The sequence below is a fragment of the Marmota monax genome, unplaced genomic scaffold (genome assembly GCF_021218885.2).
Source record: "Marmota monax isolate L192 unplaced genomic scaffold, Marmota_monax_Labrador192_F-V1.1 WCK01_AAM20220418_F8-fsc00126, whole genome shotgun sequence".
Taxonomy (NCBI): Eukaryota; Metazoa; Chordata; class Mammalia; order Rodentia; family Sciuridae; genus Marmota; species Marmota monax.
This window is the reverse complement of record NW_026695245.1, coordinates 5,459,000-5,477,821: the sequence shown is the minus strand read 5'-3', so window position 1 is coordinate 5,477,821 and position 18,822 is coordinate 5,459,000. Positions and strand designations below refer to the sequence as shown.

General features: G+C 34.9%; 1 protein-coding gene across 1 annotated transcript in view; it reads left to right on the top strand.

The window, feature by feature from the left end:
- Positions 1-18,822, top strand: part of Mib1 (MIB E3 ubiquitin protein ligase 1) — a 129,754-nt gene that overhangs the window by 93,740 nt on the left and 17,192 nt on the right. Inside the window, exons 13-16 of the mRNA XM_046433889.2 lie at positions 6,801-6,933; positions 11,078-11,164; positions 13,013-13,174; positions 17,549-17,730. Of these exons, the coding sequence (XP_046289845.1) occupies positions 6,801-6,933; positions 11,078-11,164; positions 13,013-13,174; positions 17,549-17,730 (564 nt within the window). The remainder of the gene's footprint in view (positions 1-6,800; positions 6,934-11,077; positions 11,165-13,012; positions 13,175-17,548; positions 17,731-18,822) is intronic.

The following is an 18,822-nucleotide window of genomic DNA, read 5'->3' as shown; positions in this document are numbered from 1 at the left end:
GCCAAATAGTGGTTCCATTCCAAGTTTTCTGAGAAATCTCCATACTGCTTTCCATAGTAGAACAAATTTGCAGTCCCACCAGCAGTGTATGAGTGTATGTTTTTTCCCCTCAACCTTTCCAACATTTATTGTTGCTTGTATTCTTTATAATTACCATTCTGACTGGAGTGAGATGAAATCTCAATGTAATTTTAATTTGTATTTCTCTAATTGCTAGAGATGTTGAACGTGTTTTTAATGTATTTGTTGACTGATTGTATTTCTTATTCTGTAAAGTGTCTGTTCAGTTCCTTATCCCATTTATTGATTGGGTTTTTTTTTTTTTTCTTGTTGGTGTTAGGATTTTTGAGTTCCTTATATATCCTGGAATCCATCTACTATTGACTATTTATAGTACCATTGCATTAGTTTTGCTTGGGGACTGTCTGCAACATTTCTCCACAACTTATACCAGTAAACCAAAAATTGATTTTACTATAATTGTTTTCAAAAACAAATATTCCACATTAAAATAAATAAATAAATAAAAATTTATATAAATATAAATACAAATATATATGTGTGTGTATCTCTCTCTCTCTCTCTATATATATATATAAAATTATATATATATATATATATATATATATATATATATATATAATTTTTTTTTAAACTGGGCAGTGTGGTGCATGCCTGAAACTCCAGCTACTCATTAGGCTGAGGCAGGAGGATCGAAAGTTCAAGGACAGCCTGGGCACCTTAACAAGACCATGTCTCAAAGTAAGATAAAAATAAAAGACCAGGAGTATAACTTAGTGGTAGAATGCCCCTGGGTTTAATCCTCATTACCACACACACAAAAATATATTAAAGCAGAAAAGCATATTTTAGAATAAATTTTTATCAGTGTCAGTCATATTTTAAAAAGATTTACTTTTTAAGCAGCCTTTTTTTTTTTCTTTTGCAAAAATTGAGAAATGGTAACATTTGTGTGGGGATGGTATAGAGGATAAGTGTCCAGAGAAAGGACAAGGATGGCCTATATTACAGTGAAACCCCATGAAAATTCAGATATAATTCATGTTCTGTCTTCTCCTGATACCAGTTTTTAAATGTAGGGATGGGGATGTGTGTGTATGTGTGAAGGTTAGTTTCCACCATTCCATCTACACAGCCTTCTGGATTGGTCTGATGAAATGAGCTTCCGTTAACAAGGATTTACTATCCTTATCCAGAGGAAGAATAAGATGGCCTGTCTAAAGAATGTCGGCCACATACAGGGATCTGTAACCCCAGCTAGTTGGAAGGCTGAGGCAGGAGGATTGCAAATTTGGGGCCTATTGGGGCAACTGAGTGAGAACTTGTCTTAAAATGAAAAGGAAAAAAAAGTGGGGGGGCTTGTGTGGCTGAGAAAGTACCTCAGTATTAAAATACCCCGGTTCAATCCCTAAGTACCAAAAAATTGATAAATAAAAAATGTCAGTGGCCTTGGGGAAGAATATTTTTAGTTTAAACTGGAAAATCATCAGGGCAAATTGTGGAAGTAAGAAGGGAGATTTCTTGGAAAGCTGGGAATGGAGCCACCATTTGACCCAGCTATTCCCCTTCTTGGTCTATTCCCTAAAGACCTAAAAAGAGCATGCTACAGGGACACTGCTACATCGATGTTCATAGCAGCACAGTTCACAATAGCAAGACTGTGGAACCAACCTAGATGCCCTTCAATAGACGAATGGATAAAAAAAAATGTGGCATTTATACACAATGGAGTATTACTCTGCATTAAAAAATGACAAAATCATAGAATTTACAGGGAAATGGATGGCATTAGAGCAGATTATGCTAAGTGAAGCTAGCCAATCCCTAAAAAACAAATGCCAAATGTCTTCTTTGATATAAGGAGAGTAACTAAGATCAGAGTAGGGACGAAGAGCAGGAGAAGAAGATTAACATTTAACAGGGATGAGAGGTGGGAGGGAAAGGGAGAGAGAAGGGAAATTGCATGGTAATGGAAGGAGACCCTCAGGGTTATACAGTGGAGGGGGTAGAGAGAGAGGAGGGGAGGGGAGGGGAGCGGTGGGGAGGGGGGAGGGTGGATGATGGGAAAGGCAGCGGAGCACAACAGACACTAGTATGGCAATATGTAAATCAATGGATGTGTAACTGATGTGATTCTGCAATCTGTGTATGGGGTGAAGGTGGGAGTTCATAACCCACTTGAATCAAAGTGTGGAATATGATATGTCAAGAAATTTGTAATGTTTTGAACAACCAACAATAAAAAATTAAAAATAAAAAAAAAATTAAAAAAAAAAAGAAGGGAGAAAAGTGTCTAAGATGATTCCCAAGTTTGTGACTAGGGTGGCTGATTAAATGGCTTAAAAAAAGTGGGGAGGATGTAAATCAATATCGAAAATATAGAGAGAACATTGGAAGGAAGAGGGGGAAAAAGGAGTTTATGTTGTACAGGTTGTACGTCTATAAACTTAGAATTGTAATACTATTATACAGTTATATATTATATATTATATACAGATATATAGTTTATATTATATAGATTATACTATAGATTATAGATTATACAGTTGCAGACCCTGCAACTGAAACATTGTCACCTACATAAACTTATTCTTAAAACAATCTTACAGTATTTTTTTTTTTTGCTATTTTTCCCACGTTTTTTTATTTCACTTATTTATTTTTATGTGGTGCTGAGGATCGAACCCCGGGTCCCACATATATGAAGTGAGCGCTCTATCACTGAGCCACAACCCCAGCTCCTTTCCCCACATTTTTATTGGTGCATTATAGTTGTACATCATGATGAGATTTGTAGTTAACATATTTGTATGTGCACACAATATATAGCAATATAATTTGACCAGTATCACTCTCCAACCCTCCCTCCCTCCCTCCCCAAACTTATGGTATTTTATAGAGATTTCTGTAGAAGTTTTTGGTATTAGATATGAATTATGAAATTTGCAGTTAGAAATATAAGCTAGAAATGTATGGGTGAGACTATATATAATATATATGCATATATAAAGATATATATATATATATACACACATACATACATACACATGCACACACACACACACACATACACATAGTTAGGGCTTCAATAGGGCCAAGTTTTTGGCATCAGCTCTATAGGTCCAGAATTGGAATTCAGATGACTGACTGACAGTAATTAAACTTGTAAGAGGTGAATGTGTTAAGTCATAAAAGAAATGTTATTGCCAAGTGGATTACTACTCAATACCTGATTATTAGGTCCCCCGCCCCCGTCACCCTTGCTGGTAGGACAAACATCTATGAGAAGCTAAATTAAAATTGATAATTGATTGGTGAGAAAGATAGTTATATGATTTTAATATAGTACCATTAAACTTTGGTAATTTTACATATGCTGGTAAACTTTCTGCTACAGGGTAAATAGGGCTTATCAGGAGACATTCTCTGAATAATTCTGGGGATACACTTTTCTCATTCTTTCTCAAGGCTTTGCACAAACTATTTTCTTTTTTCTTTCTTAACCAATTATTGTTTTCCAGAGAAAGATGTATTTTTCATCTGTTCAATTGTAGTTCCATTTTGGTGACCTGATTTTTTAAAAATATTTTTAGTTGTAGATGGACCTTTATTTATTTATTTATTTTTTTATTTTTATGTGGTGCTGGGGATTGAACCACTGAGCTACAATCCCAGCCCCTGGTGACTTGATTTTTAGCCAAATTAGACTTCTGGATCTTTCCTACAAGTATCTTTTCTCTAGTTGTTATCTGCATGTTTTATTTACTTAACTGTTGTCTGATTTATGCATCTCATTTGCCAGTGTAACACTTTTTTTTTTTCTTTTGTGGTACTGGAGGGTTGAACCCAGGGGCACTTTACTACTAAGCTACATCCCTAGTTCTTTTTAATTTTTTGAGACAGGGTTTCATTAAGTTGCTGAGGATGGTCTTGAATTTGTGATCTTTCTGCCTCGCATCCTGAGTTGCTGGAATTGTGGGTATGTGCCACCACAAAGATGGGACAGTCATCCTCTGTGGACTTCGTTGGGTACCAAAATCTGTGGATGCTCAAGTTCCTTATATAAAAGGGCGTAGTATTTGCATACAACCTAAGTTACTGTATACTTTAATCATCTCTAGATTACTAGTTGCTACACAGTATTCCTTAGTGAATAATGACCCAAAATGTTGTATATGTTCAGGATAGATCCAGTGTATTTTCCCCCCGTACTTTTGATCTGGAGGTTGGATAAACTCTCAGATGTGGAACCCATGGATATGGAGGGTTGATTATATTTTAATTATGGTTACTTTTTTAACATAATTTTCAACATTTGAGTGAGATTAGTTAGTACAGTATATTATGAAATGAAAATTTGCCCTCTGAAAATATGAACTTTGAGTTTTAATATTAAGATTTTATTTTATAGAATGTGATCTAGAAGGGAGTAGGTTAATTTTCATCACTTCCAGTCATAACCTGCAATTACCGTTTTCCCATTGTTCTGACAATTCAAGATACACACTAAGAAGAAAGTAGAGAGGCAATAGGTTTCTGGGAGAACATCTTTATAACTGGCTGACTGCCTTGGTAATTTTCTGAGCCATTTGTTCTTCTTTCTGAGGGATGCAACTTTACTATGAAATGCAAGACCAGAAGAACAAGTCGCAGCAGACAGCTTGTGTCTAGAGGAGAAATTCTTCCCCTTTCCTTCCTTTGAGACATTGGTAGTGCAATAAGAGGATATACACTCTAAAACTAAAGTGGAAGACAATGGGAAATGTGATTTCATAAACCATCTTCTCCGGAGTACCTATTCAGGTTATGTGATTCAAAGAAAAAAAACTTGGTGAAGTTGGCAGAAACCACATACTTTTATCATTTATAACTTCTTACATAACATTTGTGCATTTGGCTTAAAGGAATATACAAATTTAAAATATTTTAATATAGTAGGGCCAAATTTTATCTTAGTATTTTGATTACCAAATATTTCCTTTTCTCCTTCCCTCCGTTTCTCTGTCTCTTGCCTCCCTCTCCACCTCTCCCTTCTATCTTCCTCCCTTCCCCTTCTTCCCCTCCCCTCCTTTCCCTCCCTCCCTCCCTCCCTTCTTTCCTTCCTTCCTTCCCATAAAAAAGTAGGATTTATTCAAGTAAAAAGAAAGGAGACAGAACTCCTGCAGGGTGAGAGGGGAACCAACAAATGTTGCCCCCAAAAGTTTTTCATTTAACTAAAATATGTGCATGGTTAAATCATAGTACTATAAGGCTTATAATGAAAAAGAACTGTATTCTGTTTCATCCCTCTTATGCCTGTCCTCACCAATAACTTGCAGCTCATCCTGCAGTTTCTTAATTTATCAAATACAGACATTATCTAGTGATTTCTTGTTGTGGAAAAGATTTAAAACTATTAACACCCTCCATTACTACCTTTCCTCTCAACATAGTTATATCACAGTTTTTGTTTAAATCAATAGCAAGCATTTACATTATTTTTTAATGATCACATTGTGTTTTGGGTTGGTAGGTACCATACCAGGGATTGAATTCAGGGACACTTGACCACTGAGCCACATCCCCAGCTCTATTTGTATTTTATTTAGAGACAGGGTCTCCCTGAGTTGCTTAGCGCCTTGCTTTTGCTGAGGCTGGCTTTGAACTCAGGATTCTCCTGCCTCAGCCTCCCAAGCCACTGGAATTACAGGGGTGTGCCACCACGCCCGGCTTCACATTGTGTTTTTTAAAAAAATTTTCTTCACCTGATTTAAACTCCTATATGTTCTGTTTCTTGAATGGTCAGATATGTAGGGTAATAGATAATATGTGGAATTAGCATCATGATTATTCAGACATTCAGTAGTATAATGTGCTATCACTAATTTTTCCCCATTCAGAATCTGAGTCAGAGTAAAGGAATTTAAGTGTTTTTTGACTCACTCAAAATTGTAGGTAAAAATTTTGATGTGTGTTTCTCTGGAGGAGAGTACATAGCTTTCCAAAAGTCTAACAGTGGGTTATAACTTAGTAATAGCCGCAGAAGGGGGTCTTTAAACTATTATACTCAATATACTTTGGGTCACAAACTTGCTTAAAAATCTGATAAAGCTCTTTGAGTTGAACCTGTTTGAGTTCAACTTTAGAGGTTCTTGGATCCATCAAAGCCTATACTCAAGACTTTTTGAATTTCCTACATGGGATTTATAGACTACTGCCATTAAAGAAACATATCTTGAACCATTTGAGATTCTCATCTCATTATTTTAGAGGCTTATAGTTTCTTCTCTAAGTCTTTTCCTGATAACTAGTTTTTAAATGTAGGGGTGGGGATGTGTGTGTATGTGTAATGGTAGATCCCTTAATTCTCACCATTCCATCTACACAGCCTTGTGGATTGGTCTGTGTATACATGATTGTTCTGCATCTTCATCCTGTTTGTATGTAACATCCTTCTGCCTTGGCACCCCCACCCTAGTAGGTGGCATTATAGACATGCACCACTATGTCTGGCCTCCCCGTTCTTTATTAACGCTTTCATTAGTAGATGCTATTGAAATTGGCTTCCAATTTGTAGCACTTCCATTCTATTTTAATTGTGTTCCTCAAATGGTGATAGATTATTTGCCTCTCAAAATAACAAAAAGCTGTACATTGGAGAATTAGAATACTTGGATTTATATTTATTTCTAAGGATAAAATTTTCTTTAAAAAGGATCTATTTGATTTCAAAAGCTTTTTTGTAAAGAAAGTAAAAATATCAAATTATGTAAATATAAAAATGTGCATTTGACTTTCAGTGCAATGCGTGTTTTACTCTCAAAATTACCAAGACCATGGATTGTGGATGAGAAGAAAGATGATGGTTATACTGCCTTGCATCTGGCTGCCCTTAATAATCACGTAGAAGTGGCTGAGCTGTTGGTACATCAGGTAGGGAAAGCAGTTCAATAATATTTTTTACAATTTTGGAACATTCCTGTTCATTGATGAATTCAGTTCACAACTGCTTGTGAACCTTTAGAATTTGTGGTTGGATAGTAGCATAAACTCATCTTAGTCATTCATTTATCTCTGAAATAAGATAATTCTACATTTTTATGAGATTGAATTTTAGGGGGAACTGATTTATTATAAATGTTTCAGTATATTTAGCACAGTCTTTAAGTGCCCTAAGAAAACATGCCATATAGACACACTAAAATTACCAAAGCATTATCTATGGTTCCGGACCTCAAGGAACTTACTGTCTACTTAAATGAAATAGTACAACTTCATAAATAGTATGTTATGTGTAATTAAGTATCGGATTATAAAATAAACATCCCCAAACTACAGAAATTTAAATAGTTCAAAAGTTATTACTTTTACCCCCTGCCATTTTAAGCCTTTACTATTAAAATTACTGTTATCTTTGTTAATTGTGATAATTCCTTTTTATTGAGGTCTAAATGACTGTCCTTATGCCAGTATCACACTGCCTTGGTTATTGTTACTTTATACTAAGTTTTGAAGTCAAGTAGACTAAATCCTGCCAACTTTTTTCTTCTTTCTTAGAATATCTTGAAAACATCTGTCTTTTGCATTTTCATACAAATTTTAGAATCAACTTATTAGTTTCCCATCAAAGTATTAACAAAGCCCAGGCCTGATTAGCTTCTGAGATAAGACAAGATTGGGCATATTTAGGGCAGTAAGGCTATACACAGCTTATTAGTCTCTATTAAAAATATCTGTTGGTCCCAGCAGCTCAGGAGGCTGAGGCAGGAGGGTCATGTTCAAAAGCTAGCCTCAGCAAAAATCAAGGCACTAAGCAACTCAGTGAGATTCTGTCTGTAAATAAAAAAAAAAAAAAAACAAAGTAGGGTTGGGGATGTGGCTTAATGGTCAAGTGCCCCTGAGTTGAATCCCTAGTACACACCCCCCCCCAAAATCTGTTGGGAGTTTGTTCTTGCACAATTAGATTTGGTTTTAGATCGCTTTTTTTGAATGTTGTTGTAAATTGAATTTTTTTTTATTTGCTGGTTTTGTTTTTTATTTTTAAATTTTATCTATTTTTTAATTGGTTTTATTTTTTAAATACATGACAGCGGAATGCATCACAATTCTTATTACACATATAGAACAATTTTTCATACCTCTGTTTATTGAATTGTTTTTTTTAATATTTATTTTTTAAATATATGTAATTTTTTAAGTGTATATTTTTAAATATATGTAGTTGGATACAGTATCTTTATTATATTTATTTATTTTTATGTGGTGCTGAGGATCAAACCCAGGGCCTTGCACAGGCAAGGCAAGCGCTCTGCTGCTGAGCCACAACCCCAGCCCTTGAATTGGTTTTAAATTTCAGTTTTTAATTGTATATTGCTAGTGTTTTAGTTAGCTTTTTTGCTGCTATGACCAAAAGACCTGACAAGAACAAAGAGGAGGAAAAGTTCAATTTGGGGCTGATGGTTTCAGAGGTCTCAGTCCATTGATGACTGACTCCATTCCTCAGGACCTTAGATGAGGCAGAACATCATGGCAGAAGTGTGTGGCCGAGGAAAGCAGCTGGGAACATGACACCAGGAAGTAGAAATAAAGAGACTCCACTCACCAGGGACAAAAGTATATATCACAAAGTCATGCCCTCAGTGACCTACCACCTCCAGCCACACCCTATCTGCTTTCAGTTACCACTCAATTAATCCCTATCAGGGGATTAAATCACTTATTGAGTTAAGGCTCTCATAACCAGTCATTTCATCTCTAAATCTTCTTGCGTAGTGTCACTCATGAGTTTTTAGAGGACATCTAATATCTAAAGCATAACAGGATATATATAAATATAATTGCCTTTTATATTTTACTTACATATTGTGTGACTTCGGTTAAATTTATTTATTAGTTTTAGTAGATTATTCTTTATAGATTTCTTAGTATTTTCTATAAAGATAGTTATGTAGATCAAAAGAACAGAGATTACATAAGTAAAATCGCATATATGGTCAGTTAATTTTTGATTGAAGTGCCAAAGTAATGGAAAAAATAGATTCTCAAAAGTGGTATTAGGGGAAAATAGGTATTGCTAGACCAACAGAAACAAAAAACCACCCCCCCAAAAAAAAAATCTTTGATTTTTTTTACCTTATGCCTTATACAAAAATTAAATGGGTCGTATACCTGACTAAAAGCTTAAAGCATAAAACTTTATAGGAGAACATAGGACAATGTCTTCTGATTTGGAGGTAAACAGAATTCTTAAGGAGTCAGGAAAACATAATCCTAAAGGCAAAAAAAAAAAAAAAAGAATGAATTGGACCTCATAAAAAAATTAAACTTTGTCTCATTAAGATAATATCAGGAAAGCTACACTAGGGAAAACTATTTACAAAGTATATTTCTGATGAAGGACCAGTATCCTGGTTATATAAAGAACTTTTACAATTTAAGTATAAAAGGATGAATATCTGTGTAAAACAGGCAAAAGATATAAACACTTACTTTACCAAAGGAGATATCAGTTAGCACACAAACATATGAAAGTGTGATTGGTCATTAGGGAGACAGAAATTACAACCACTAGAATGGCTAAAATTAGAACGTTCAGCTAAACCAAGTGTTGATTAGAATGTGGAGTAATTAGAATTCATATATATTGCTGGTGTTTTTTAAAGCAACCACTTTGAAAAACAACTTGGTGAATTCTTACAAAGATAACGTGTATTCACTATATGACCTAGCATCCTCACTACTAGGGTTGTACCCAAGAAGAGACATTTCCACACAAATACTTGTATTAAATGTACATAGCAGCTTTATTCAGAATAGCTCCATCCTACCAGAATAGCAAAATCTAAATGTTAGAGAAACTCAGGAAACTTCAAAAGAAAATCCCCCGTTGTTCACATTTATATGAAAACAGACATGATAAGATCAAGTACCTCAGGACCATATGCCAAGAAACAAATATTATAATAAGAACAAAGAAGGAACTCCCATCTTTAAAAATATGATGCAGTGTTACTGGAGTATCAACTCTACTTGATACTGCAAGCAAAGGCATAGGTGGCTATTAAAGTTGTCATCAGAGAGCATAAATAGTTTTAAGACTGAAACAGAGCAATATCTTCTGAATATTTTACTCTTTTTATTTATGTGGTGTCAAGAATCAAACCTAGGACTTTGCATTTGCTAAGCAAGTGTTCTACCACTGACTTATATCCCGAACCTCTAGCTCTTTTCTTAATTTTTTTTATTATACTAGATATTGTGTTTAGGCAGTTTTACATGTTAACTTTCTTAATCTTTACATAAACGCCATGAAGTAAGTTGTGGTTGCCATCTTAGAACTGAGAAATAGGTATGAAATGGTGTAATGCTTGCTGAAGTTCACATAAATGACAGAGCTTGAACCAAGGCCCCCTGACTCACAAGTTCAGTTGCTTTGCTCCTCAGGTCCTTTTCCTTATGCTTAGGCTTCAGCTGTGCTTTATGTAGTCCTTTGTTCTCATTAGTCAATACCTGTTCTCTTAAAAGTCCTGTAGGATACTGGATAGGACTTCCTGCTCTCTGTTTAGTACCTTTTTTTTTTTTAATGTACTAATTAAATATCATCATCTTCTCATCTCAAGCAAAGTTTCTTTTCATAGAATGTGGAAGAGCTCAATTATGTAACAAGAACAATTGAACTTATCAGGTCATTAGAGTAAATCTAAAGCCACTATCAAAACTCAGTAGCTTCAGAAGTCTTTACAGTTCAGAGGAGTTGATCGTTTCTGTCGCTGTATAATGGAGATTGAAAGAGAGTTTTGTTTGACCTCTACTATGCTTTGCCCTGTGTTCTTGGATGGAATCACTATAATAGAAAAAAGAATGTTTTAAACTTGTTATTCTACTTTAGAAATTTATTGCCCCATCCATTTTCCCTATAGTAACAGGACCTGTTATCCTATAAGAATAATATCATTTTAGCTTTGAAGGAGAAGATGGTCAGCAGTATCCAGTGTTGTTTATTTCTTATGAATAATTAATTAACTGTTCTTTACTGTTGTCAAAATATAACCGCCTAAAATTTTTTGTTGTTCTTCAGGGTAATGCAAACCTAGATATCCAGAATGTGAACCAACAAACTGCCCTACACCTTGCTGTTGAGCGACAACACACCCAAATTGTTAGGGTAAAGTATTTATTGACATAAATATTGGCTTACAGATTTTTTAAAAATAAATAACTTTATTTTATTTATTTTTGTATGTAATGCTGAGGATCAAACCCAGTGTCTCCTACATGCTAGGCAACCTGCTCTACCACTGAGCCACAATCCCAGCCCCTTTTTATCCAGAGTTTTAGAACTTCTTGAAAATTGAAATGATATAGTGTTAAACTTCTCAAAAATGGGCTGGGTGTGGTGGCACACACTTGTAATCCCAGTGGCTTGGGAGGATGAGATAGAAGGATCATGAGTTCAAAGCCAACTGTAGCAAAAGTGAGGCGCTAAGCAACTCAGTGAGACGCTGTCTCTAAATAAAATACAAAATAGGACTGGGGATGTGGTTCGTGGTTGACTGCCCCAGAGTGTTCCCCCCACATCCCAAAATGCATAGTCTGTCACAAAATTTTAGGGTAATATCTTGCGTCATTTGGGTAATTTCTAGCAAAATTCTAAGTTCAAAGTCTATCATCCTGTTAAATTTCTGAATTCGCAGAATATTAAATGAGAAAATTTCAGTGTAACATGTAAATTAGTTTTAAAAAGTATATTCCCTTTTAATATGTATAACAGAGTAAAATACAAATGAATAGCTTCAGCTGGACATTTGCTGCTATAAATTCCAAAACAGCTGAGATGTATTTTTTATTTTACTAATCTGATGATTCAAAAAAAAAAAAAAAAGAGTTGGAAGAGTATTGGTTTAAATATTTTTGTAGCGCAGTGGTTCTTCAAGTTTGGAGGCTGAAGCAGCAGCATCAGTATCACCTGGGAACTTGATGGTAGGAAATTTTATTATTTTTAGTACTGGGGATTAAACCCAGAGTTTCTCTATTGCTGAGACACACCCCCAGCCCTTTTTATTTACTTACTTGTTTTGAGGCTGGGTCTCAGGCTGGTCTTGAACCTGTGATCCTCCTGCCTCAGCCCCCTGAGTTGCTGGGATTATAGGTGTGTGCCACCCTAGCTGGCTCTAGAAAAGTAATTCTTGGGCCTTACCTCAGAACAAACAAATCAGAACCTTTAGGATTCTGATGGAAAAAATCCCTAGTTTAAAAATTACCCAGGTACTTCTGATGATTTTTCAAATTTGAGAAATATTGGAACATAGACAAGTAAGACGTATGCTTGAGATTGATTTCTACAGATGGTATTTTTCTAAATATCTCACTGATGTTATTTGTAGAAAGGATAGGAAAATTATTAGAGTACTGTAAGCAGAATCTTAAATAAACGTATCTATTGCTTAAGTCATTTATTGAAATATGTCTGCTATGCATTTTATCTAAAAGGTTGTATTTTAGCAAACACTGTTTCACATTTATTTTTTGAAATCCTTTTGCCAAAATATCTTCATTTATCTTCCACGATATTTGAACTTGCCTCATGAGGATACATTTGAAGAAAATTGACCAAAGAGAATACTTCTTTGTTTAAATAATAAAAAAATTTTGAACAGTATGATTTTTTCCCTAAGAGCTTAAAATTACTTAACATCTAAAATTAAAAGTAGAAAACAAAGTCCTAAATTTACCCCAGTTTTCATTTTCAGAGTAGATAAATTGAGCTGCATATTGATTCTCATTTCTTTCTGTTTTCTTCTCCACTTTAATCTCTTTGAGTAACCAGAGCACATCATTCTTTGTAAGGAACCACAACACTGTAGAATAGTAGAAAGCAAAGACATCAAAATCATTAGCTTAATAGTAACTCCTTCAAGTAGGTACAGGGTGCTCTCACTGTTACTTTAAACACATAGAAGTTTCTTATGGGTGTGAACATGTTATTAACTTGAGATATCTTTTTCTCTTTTAGCTTTTGGTTCGTGCAGGTGCCAAACTAGATATTCAGGATAAGGATGGAGATACTCCTTTGCATGAAGCTCTGAGGCATCACACTTTGTCTCAGCTACGTCAGCTGCAGGATATGCAGGATGTGGGGAAGGTAGATGCTGCCTGGGAGCCGTCAAAAAACACAGTGAGTAAAGAGTCTTTCATTTAGTATCAATGGAAGCATATTCTAATGCAAGATCTTTTATTTACTACTCATCTAATCCGTATCTTATACAATATTTTATCAGACCTACATACTTAGAACTTTAGTTTATGATTGGGTATGGTGGTGCATGCCTGTAATCCTAGCTACTCGGGAAGCTAAGATGAGAGAATCTCAATTTCCAGGCCTGGGCAATTAAGCAAGACCCTGTCTCCAAAAAAAACAAAAAACAAAAAACAAAAAAACAAAAAAAATACTGGATATGTAGCTCGGTGGTAAAGCTTCCCTAGGTTCAATCCCTAGTGCAGACAAGTAAACTACAGGAATTTTAGTTTATGAACAAAATGCTAGTCAGTACTACCTAAGTTGCCTCCACATTCTTACGAAAAGTTGTTCAGTTCTTCTTTTTTAGTTTACAGCCTTTCAAATAGGCATGGAATGGTGTCGTCTTTTTTTTATTAATATTTATTTTTTAATTGTAGTTGGACACAATATCTTTATTTTTATGTGGTGCTAAGGATTGAACCCAGGGCCATGCATGTGATAAGCAAGTGCTCTACTGCTGAGCCACAACCCCAGCCCTCATCTTATGGTTTTGATTTGAATCTCCCTAATGATTACTGATACTGAGTATCCTTTCATATGCTTGTCACCACATATATTTGGTGAAATGTCTTCTCAGATCTCTTTTTAATTATTTTGTTGAGCTCTTTTTGTTGTTTTGTTTGTGGTGTTGAGGCTCAAACCCAGGACCTCTTTTATGTTAGCCAAGTTTTTTTTTTAACCATTGAGTCTGTTTAGTTGTTAATGTTTCAAGAGTTCTTTATATAATCTGATTACAAATTCTTTATCATATATGTGATGAGTAAGTATTTTCTCCCTGTCAATGGCTTCTTCCCTCCCTCCCTCCCTCCCTCCCTCCCTCCCTCCCTTCCTTCTCTCTGTCATAGCAATTGACACAATACTTTTGTAAATTTTTTGTATAGAAATGATAGCTTAGTCAGTAATGTTCAGAAATACTTGTTAAGGACTGGGGATTTAGCTCAGTGGTGGAACACTTGTCTCCCATGTGTGAGGCCCTGGGTTCAATCCCCAGTACCACCAAAGGAAAATATAAAAAAACTTTTCAAGAATTATGCATATAATTAGCATATTCAGAAGTTGTCAGCCATTGAAGAGTGCAGTTATAAAAAGTGTAGCTAAACCACGGGTGGAAATGCATCAGTTGAGTATATAATTACTTCTGATGAATCCATAACTATTTTCTTCTCAAACAGAGGGCAACCAAGGTGAATGTTTAATTTTTTCCACCTTTTCACAAACTTAGGTTATTCCATTCTTCTTAGCTCTAAGAAGTAAGACTCCATTTAATCCACGGTTTTCTCAAGATCTTTATCTGGATCTAAATGGTTTGGATTCAAGGTCAAGGGGCCACATCTATTAATGGCCTTCTTGCCAAGTTGAGTCTTGGGATAGTGCAGGGTATGACATGCAAGAAACAAGGAGTGTGTGTGTGTGTGTGTGTGTGTGTGTGTGTATGTCTTGTCTTTTCCTTCTTTTAATAGGGTTGTTTTTTGGTTTTTTTTGAGATGGTGTCTCAGTAGTTGCCCAGGTTGAATTTGTGATCATCTGTCTGTCTCAGCTTCCTGAGAAGCAGGGATTACAGGCAGGCTTAATACTGAGCCTGGCTTTAAACAGTCTTTATGGCAGAGCACAGGTTCTTAATTTGGGTGAAATCTAGTTTTATCCCCTTCTTTTATTTGTGCTTTTATGTCCTTTCTGAGAAATCTTTGCTGAACCCAAGATCACTAAGGTTTTCTCTTGTTTCATAGAACTTTATAAAGTTTTAGCTGTTATATAGTTCAGTCTATGGTTCATTTGAGTTAATTTTTTTTTTTAAAGACAGAGAGAGAAAATTTTTTAATATTTATTTTTTATTTTTCAGTGGACACAACATCTTTATTTTATTTTTATGTGGTGCTGAGGATCGAATCCAGTGCCCCGTGCATGCCAGGCGAGCGCCCTATTGCTTGAGCCACATGTTATTTTTTTTTTTAAATACTTTTTTAAGATGTTGATGGACCTTTAGTTTATTCACTTACTTATATGGGTGCTAAGAATCGAACCCAGTGCCTCACACTTGCTGGACAAGTGCCCTACCACTGAGCTACAACTCCAGCCCTTGAGTTAATTTTTACATATAATATGACATATGGGTCAGAGTTCGTTTTCTTTTTTTTTTTGATATATAGAAAATTTTAATGATAAATAACAAGCTTGATGGAGTGAACATGTACAATTCTGCACCTATTACAGAATAATCATTCTTTTTTTTTTTAATGTTTATTTTTTAGTTTTAGGTGGATACAATATCTTTATCTTATTTTTATGTGGTGCTGAGGATCGAACCCAGTGCCCCACGCATACCAGGCGAGCATACTACCACTTGAGCCACATCCAGAGCCCCAGAATAATCATTCTTAAGCACTCATGAATCGTTTATAAAAGTTGGACTGTGTTTTAGGCACTAAATCAAGAATCTGTAAATACCAAATAATTTCTTTTAATGAGGTCAGTTTCTTTTACCACCATGCAGTTAAGTCAAAGAAAAATAGTAAAAATATGATTTTAAATATCTTCACATTTGAGATTTTAAAAGCATTTCATAGTCTTTTGTTCAGAACAGTGTTAATTAAAGTGCAAATTAAGAGTCTCAAAGTTGACTCAAGTATTCATACCTTATGTTAACAGAGAATCAGCAAGTGGTTATCAGCTGAAGTAAGATAGAAGTCGGGCTGGAGTTATGGCTCAGTGGTAGAGCGCTTGCCTACCATGTGTGAGGCACTGGGTTCAAACCTCAGCACCACATAAAAATAAACAAACAAAATAAAGGCATTGTGTCCATGTGCAACAACAAAAAAATAGAAGTAGCATTTTATTATTTATCAAGGTAGAAGACATTTTGTCTCATATTTAAATGTAGACACTTAGGACTTATTTCTTCACTTCTTTCCATTTCAGTTTATTTACTAGTAATGTTATTTACAAGGACATATCCACTATCCTATAATATCATCTCATTCACAATAAAATTTCTTTTGGTTTTGGGAAAAAAAGAAAAAAGTATTTAATACTAATTTTAAACATTTGCTTTTAGTGTTTAAAGTTTTTTTTATTGGTATTTATTAATTATAAGTAACATTAGCTTTCATTTTCTGGGTCTTCTTTTTTTTTTTTTCCACTGCACACAATTGTAGCACAACTTTTCATTTCTCTGGTTGTACATGGCATAGCTGTCACCCATTATGTGCAGTCATACATGTACCTAGAGTAACGACTCCATCTCATTTCCACCATCTTTCCTGCCCCCATGCTCACTCTCCACCTCTCCCTCCCCTTTGCCCCGAGTTCATTTTCTTGCTTGTGGAAATTCAGTTCCTATGCCATTTGTTGAAGACTGTTTATTCCTACTGAACTGTCTGTGTACGTTTATCCAAAGTCAATTAACGACACATTTGAAGGTCTCTTTGGATTTTGTTCTTTTCATCTGTTTTTAGCTAGGTGATGCCAGCTCAACTGTCTTGATTATTGTAGCTTTATAATGTAGAAATAAAATAGTGTAAGTTGTCCAATTTTCTTCTTCTCCCTCAAAGTGTAGCTATTCTAAGTCCTTTAGATTTTCACATAAGCATTTGAATAGTTTTTTAAAATATAAAGCACTCTGAGACCAAAATGTTTCAGAATTGCTGTCTTACTGTATGGCTGTGGGTGTATTTTCTAACTCCTTTGTGCCTCCCCTTTTTCTCATTTTAAAATGGAGAGAGGGAAGTGTCTGCCTACAGAATCTGCTATAAAGATCATGAAAAGTATTTGATGTAGTATAGTACTGAGTACATTATAGAGGCTCAGTAAATTTATAGTTAGTTTATTTTCTCCGTGGTCTTTCTCTTCATTATTTCAAGTTGGTTTCTAGCATCTCCAGAGCCAAATTGAAGAGAAAAGAGAACTATTTCTTCAGTATCTCAACCAGAAGTCTTGTTGTTGAGTTTTATTGGCCTTAATTGACCTGATTGGGATTGTGTATCTGTCCCTGAACTACTTACATAGGTGGGGCTATGATTGGACTGAGCCACTTTTTCCACTGTTACAACTGGAGGATAAGTCAATTTTCAAATTATATGCCTATGAAAATTGAGGGATGTAGGGGAAAGAGGACTGAATGATAGAAAGGAAACTCATAGATATTCACCACTTGTGCTCCTGTGCAAGCACACACATATGTATATAATATACTATAGTAATAATTGATAGCAGACTCCTAATGAAAAAATCATGGTTCTTTTCATTTGATTTCAGTTAATAATGGGACTTGGTACCCAGGGGGCAGAGAAGAAGAGTGCAGCATCTATTGCCTGTTTCTTGGCAGCCAATGGCGCTGACCTTAGCATTCGAAATAAGAAGGGTCAATCTCCACTTGATCTCTGTCCTGATCCAAGTCTCTGCAAAGCGTTGGCAAAGTGTCATAAAGAAAAAGTCAGGTGTGTATTATTTATTATCATAAACTTTAATATTCCATAAAGTATCATGTGGTTATATAATAGAGGAATTGAAAGTATCTTTATCTGTACAATTCCTGTATCCTTTTGTTGTTCCTTTCTTTTCTGAAAAGTATCTGTTATTTCATGTTGTTTTCCATGTTGTTAAGTGTACTGCTTTATGCACAGTATGTTCAAGATACTTTTCTAAAACTACTGATTTTCTAGGAATGTATGTGTTAGAAGAATTTATCTGTAAGAAAAGGTGTTCAAAGCCAGCCTCAGCAAAAAGGAGGCACTTAGCAACTTAGTGAGACCCTGTCTTTAAATAAAATACAAAATAAGGCTGGGGATGTGACTCAGTGGTGGAGTGCCCGAGTTCAGTCTCCGGTACCAAAAAAAAGAAAGAAAGAAAGAAAGAAAACATGTTACTAGTAAATTTTCTGTGACATTAGATATATTTAAAATTTTAATATTTTTCTAAGAGGGACAATTTATATTTTATGAACAAAATACATCTCATACTAAACTTGGTAACAATTCTAGCATCCTGAATAGAGCCTGACAGGCACTCAGTGAAGTATCAATGAAGGATTGAAACGGTGAACAAATAAGGGAAACCAATTCCTTGTGGAGTTTTCTCTAAAGATGATTATTTCACATTTGCCTTTTTTTCTGAAAGTAAAATATGTCAGTGATATTTTTATGATTTAAATATTTTTCTTATGAGATATTGTAGATATACAAAACACATCTCTACTGTTTTATCCTAATATTGCTGCGCAATATTATCGCCCTTTATGTCCATTTCTTGTTGCTAAGCATTTCAGTGGATATCCCTTGACCTTTGTGTTCTCTTAACTTCTCATAATTTATGTGTAGTGATGAAATGGCATCTCTTTGGAACCCATGCATAGAGCTGTGTTATTGGCGAATGTGATATAATGAGGTATATGTATTTAAGTGTATACTTAAGGAATATTAAATTCTATTACAGAAAGATGCATCTATAGATAGATACAAGGTACTATAATAATAGTGTTTACATAAACCTAGAAACACTGTAATAACTTTTTATCAGTGGAGCCAAGGATA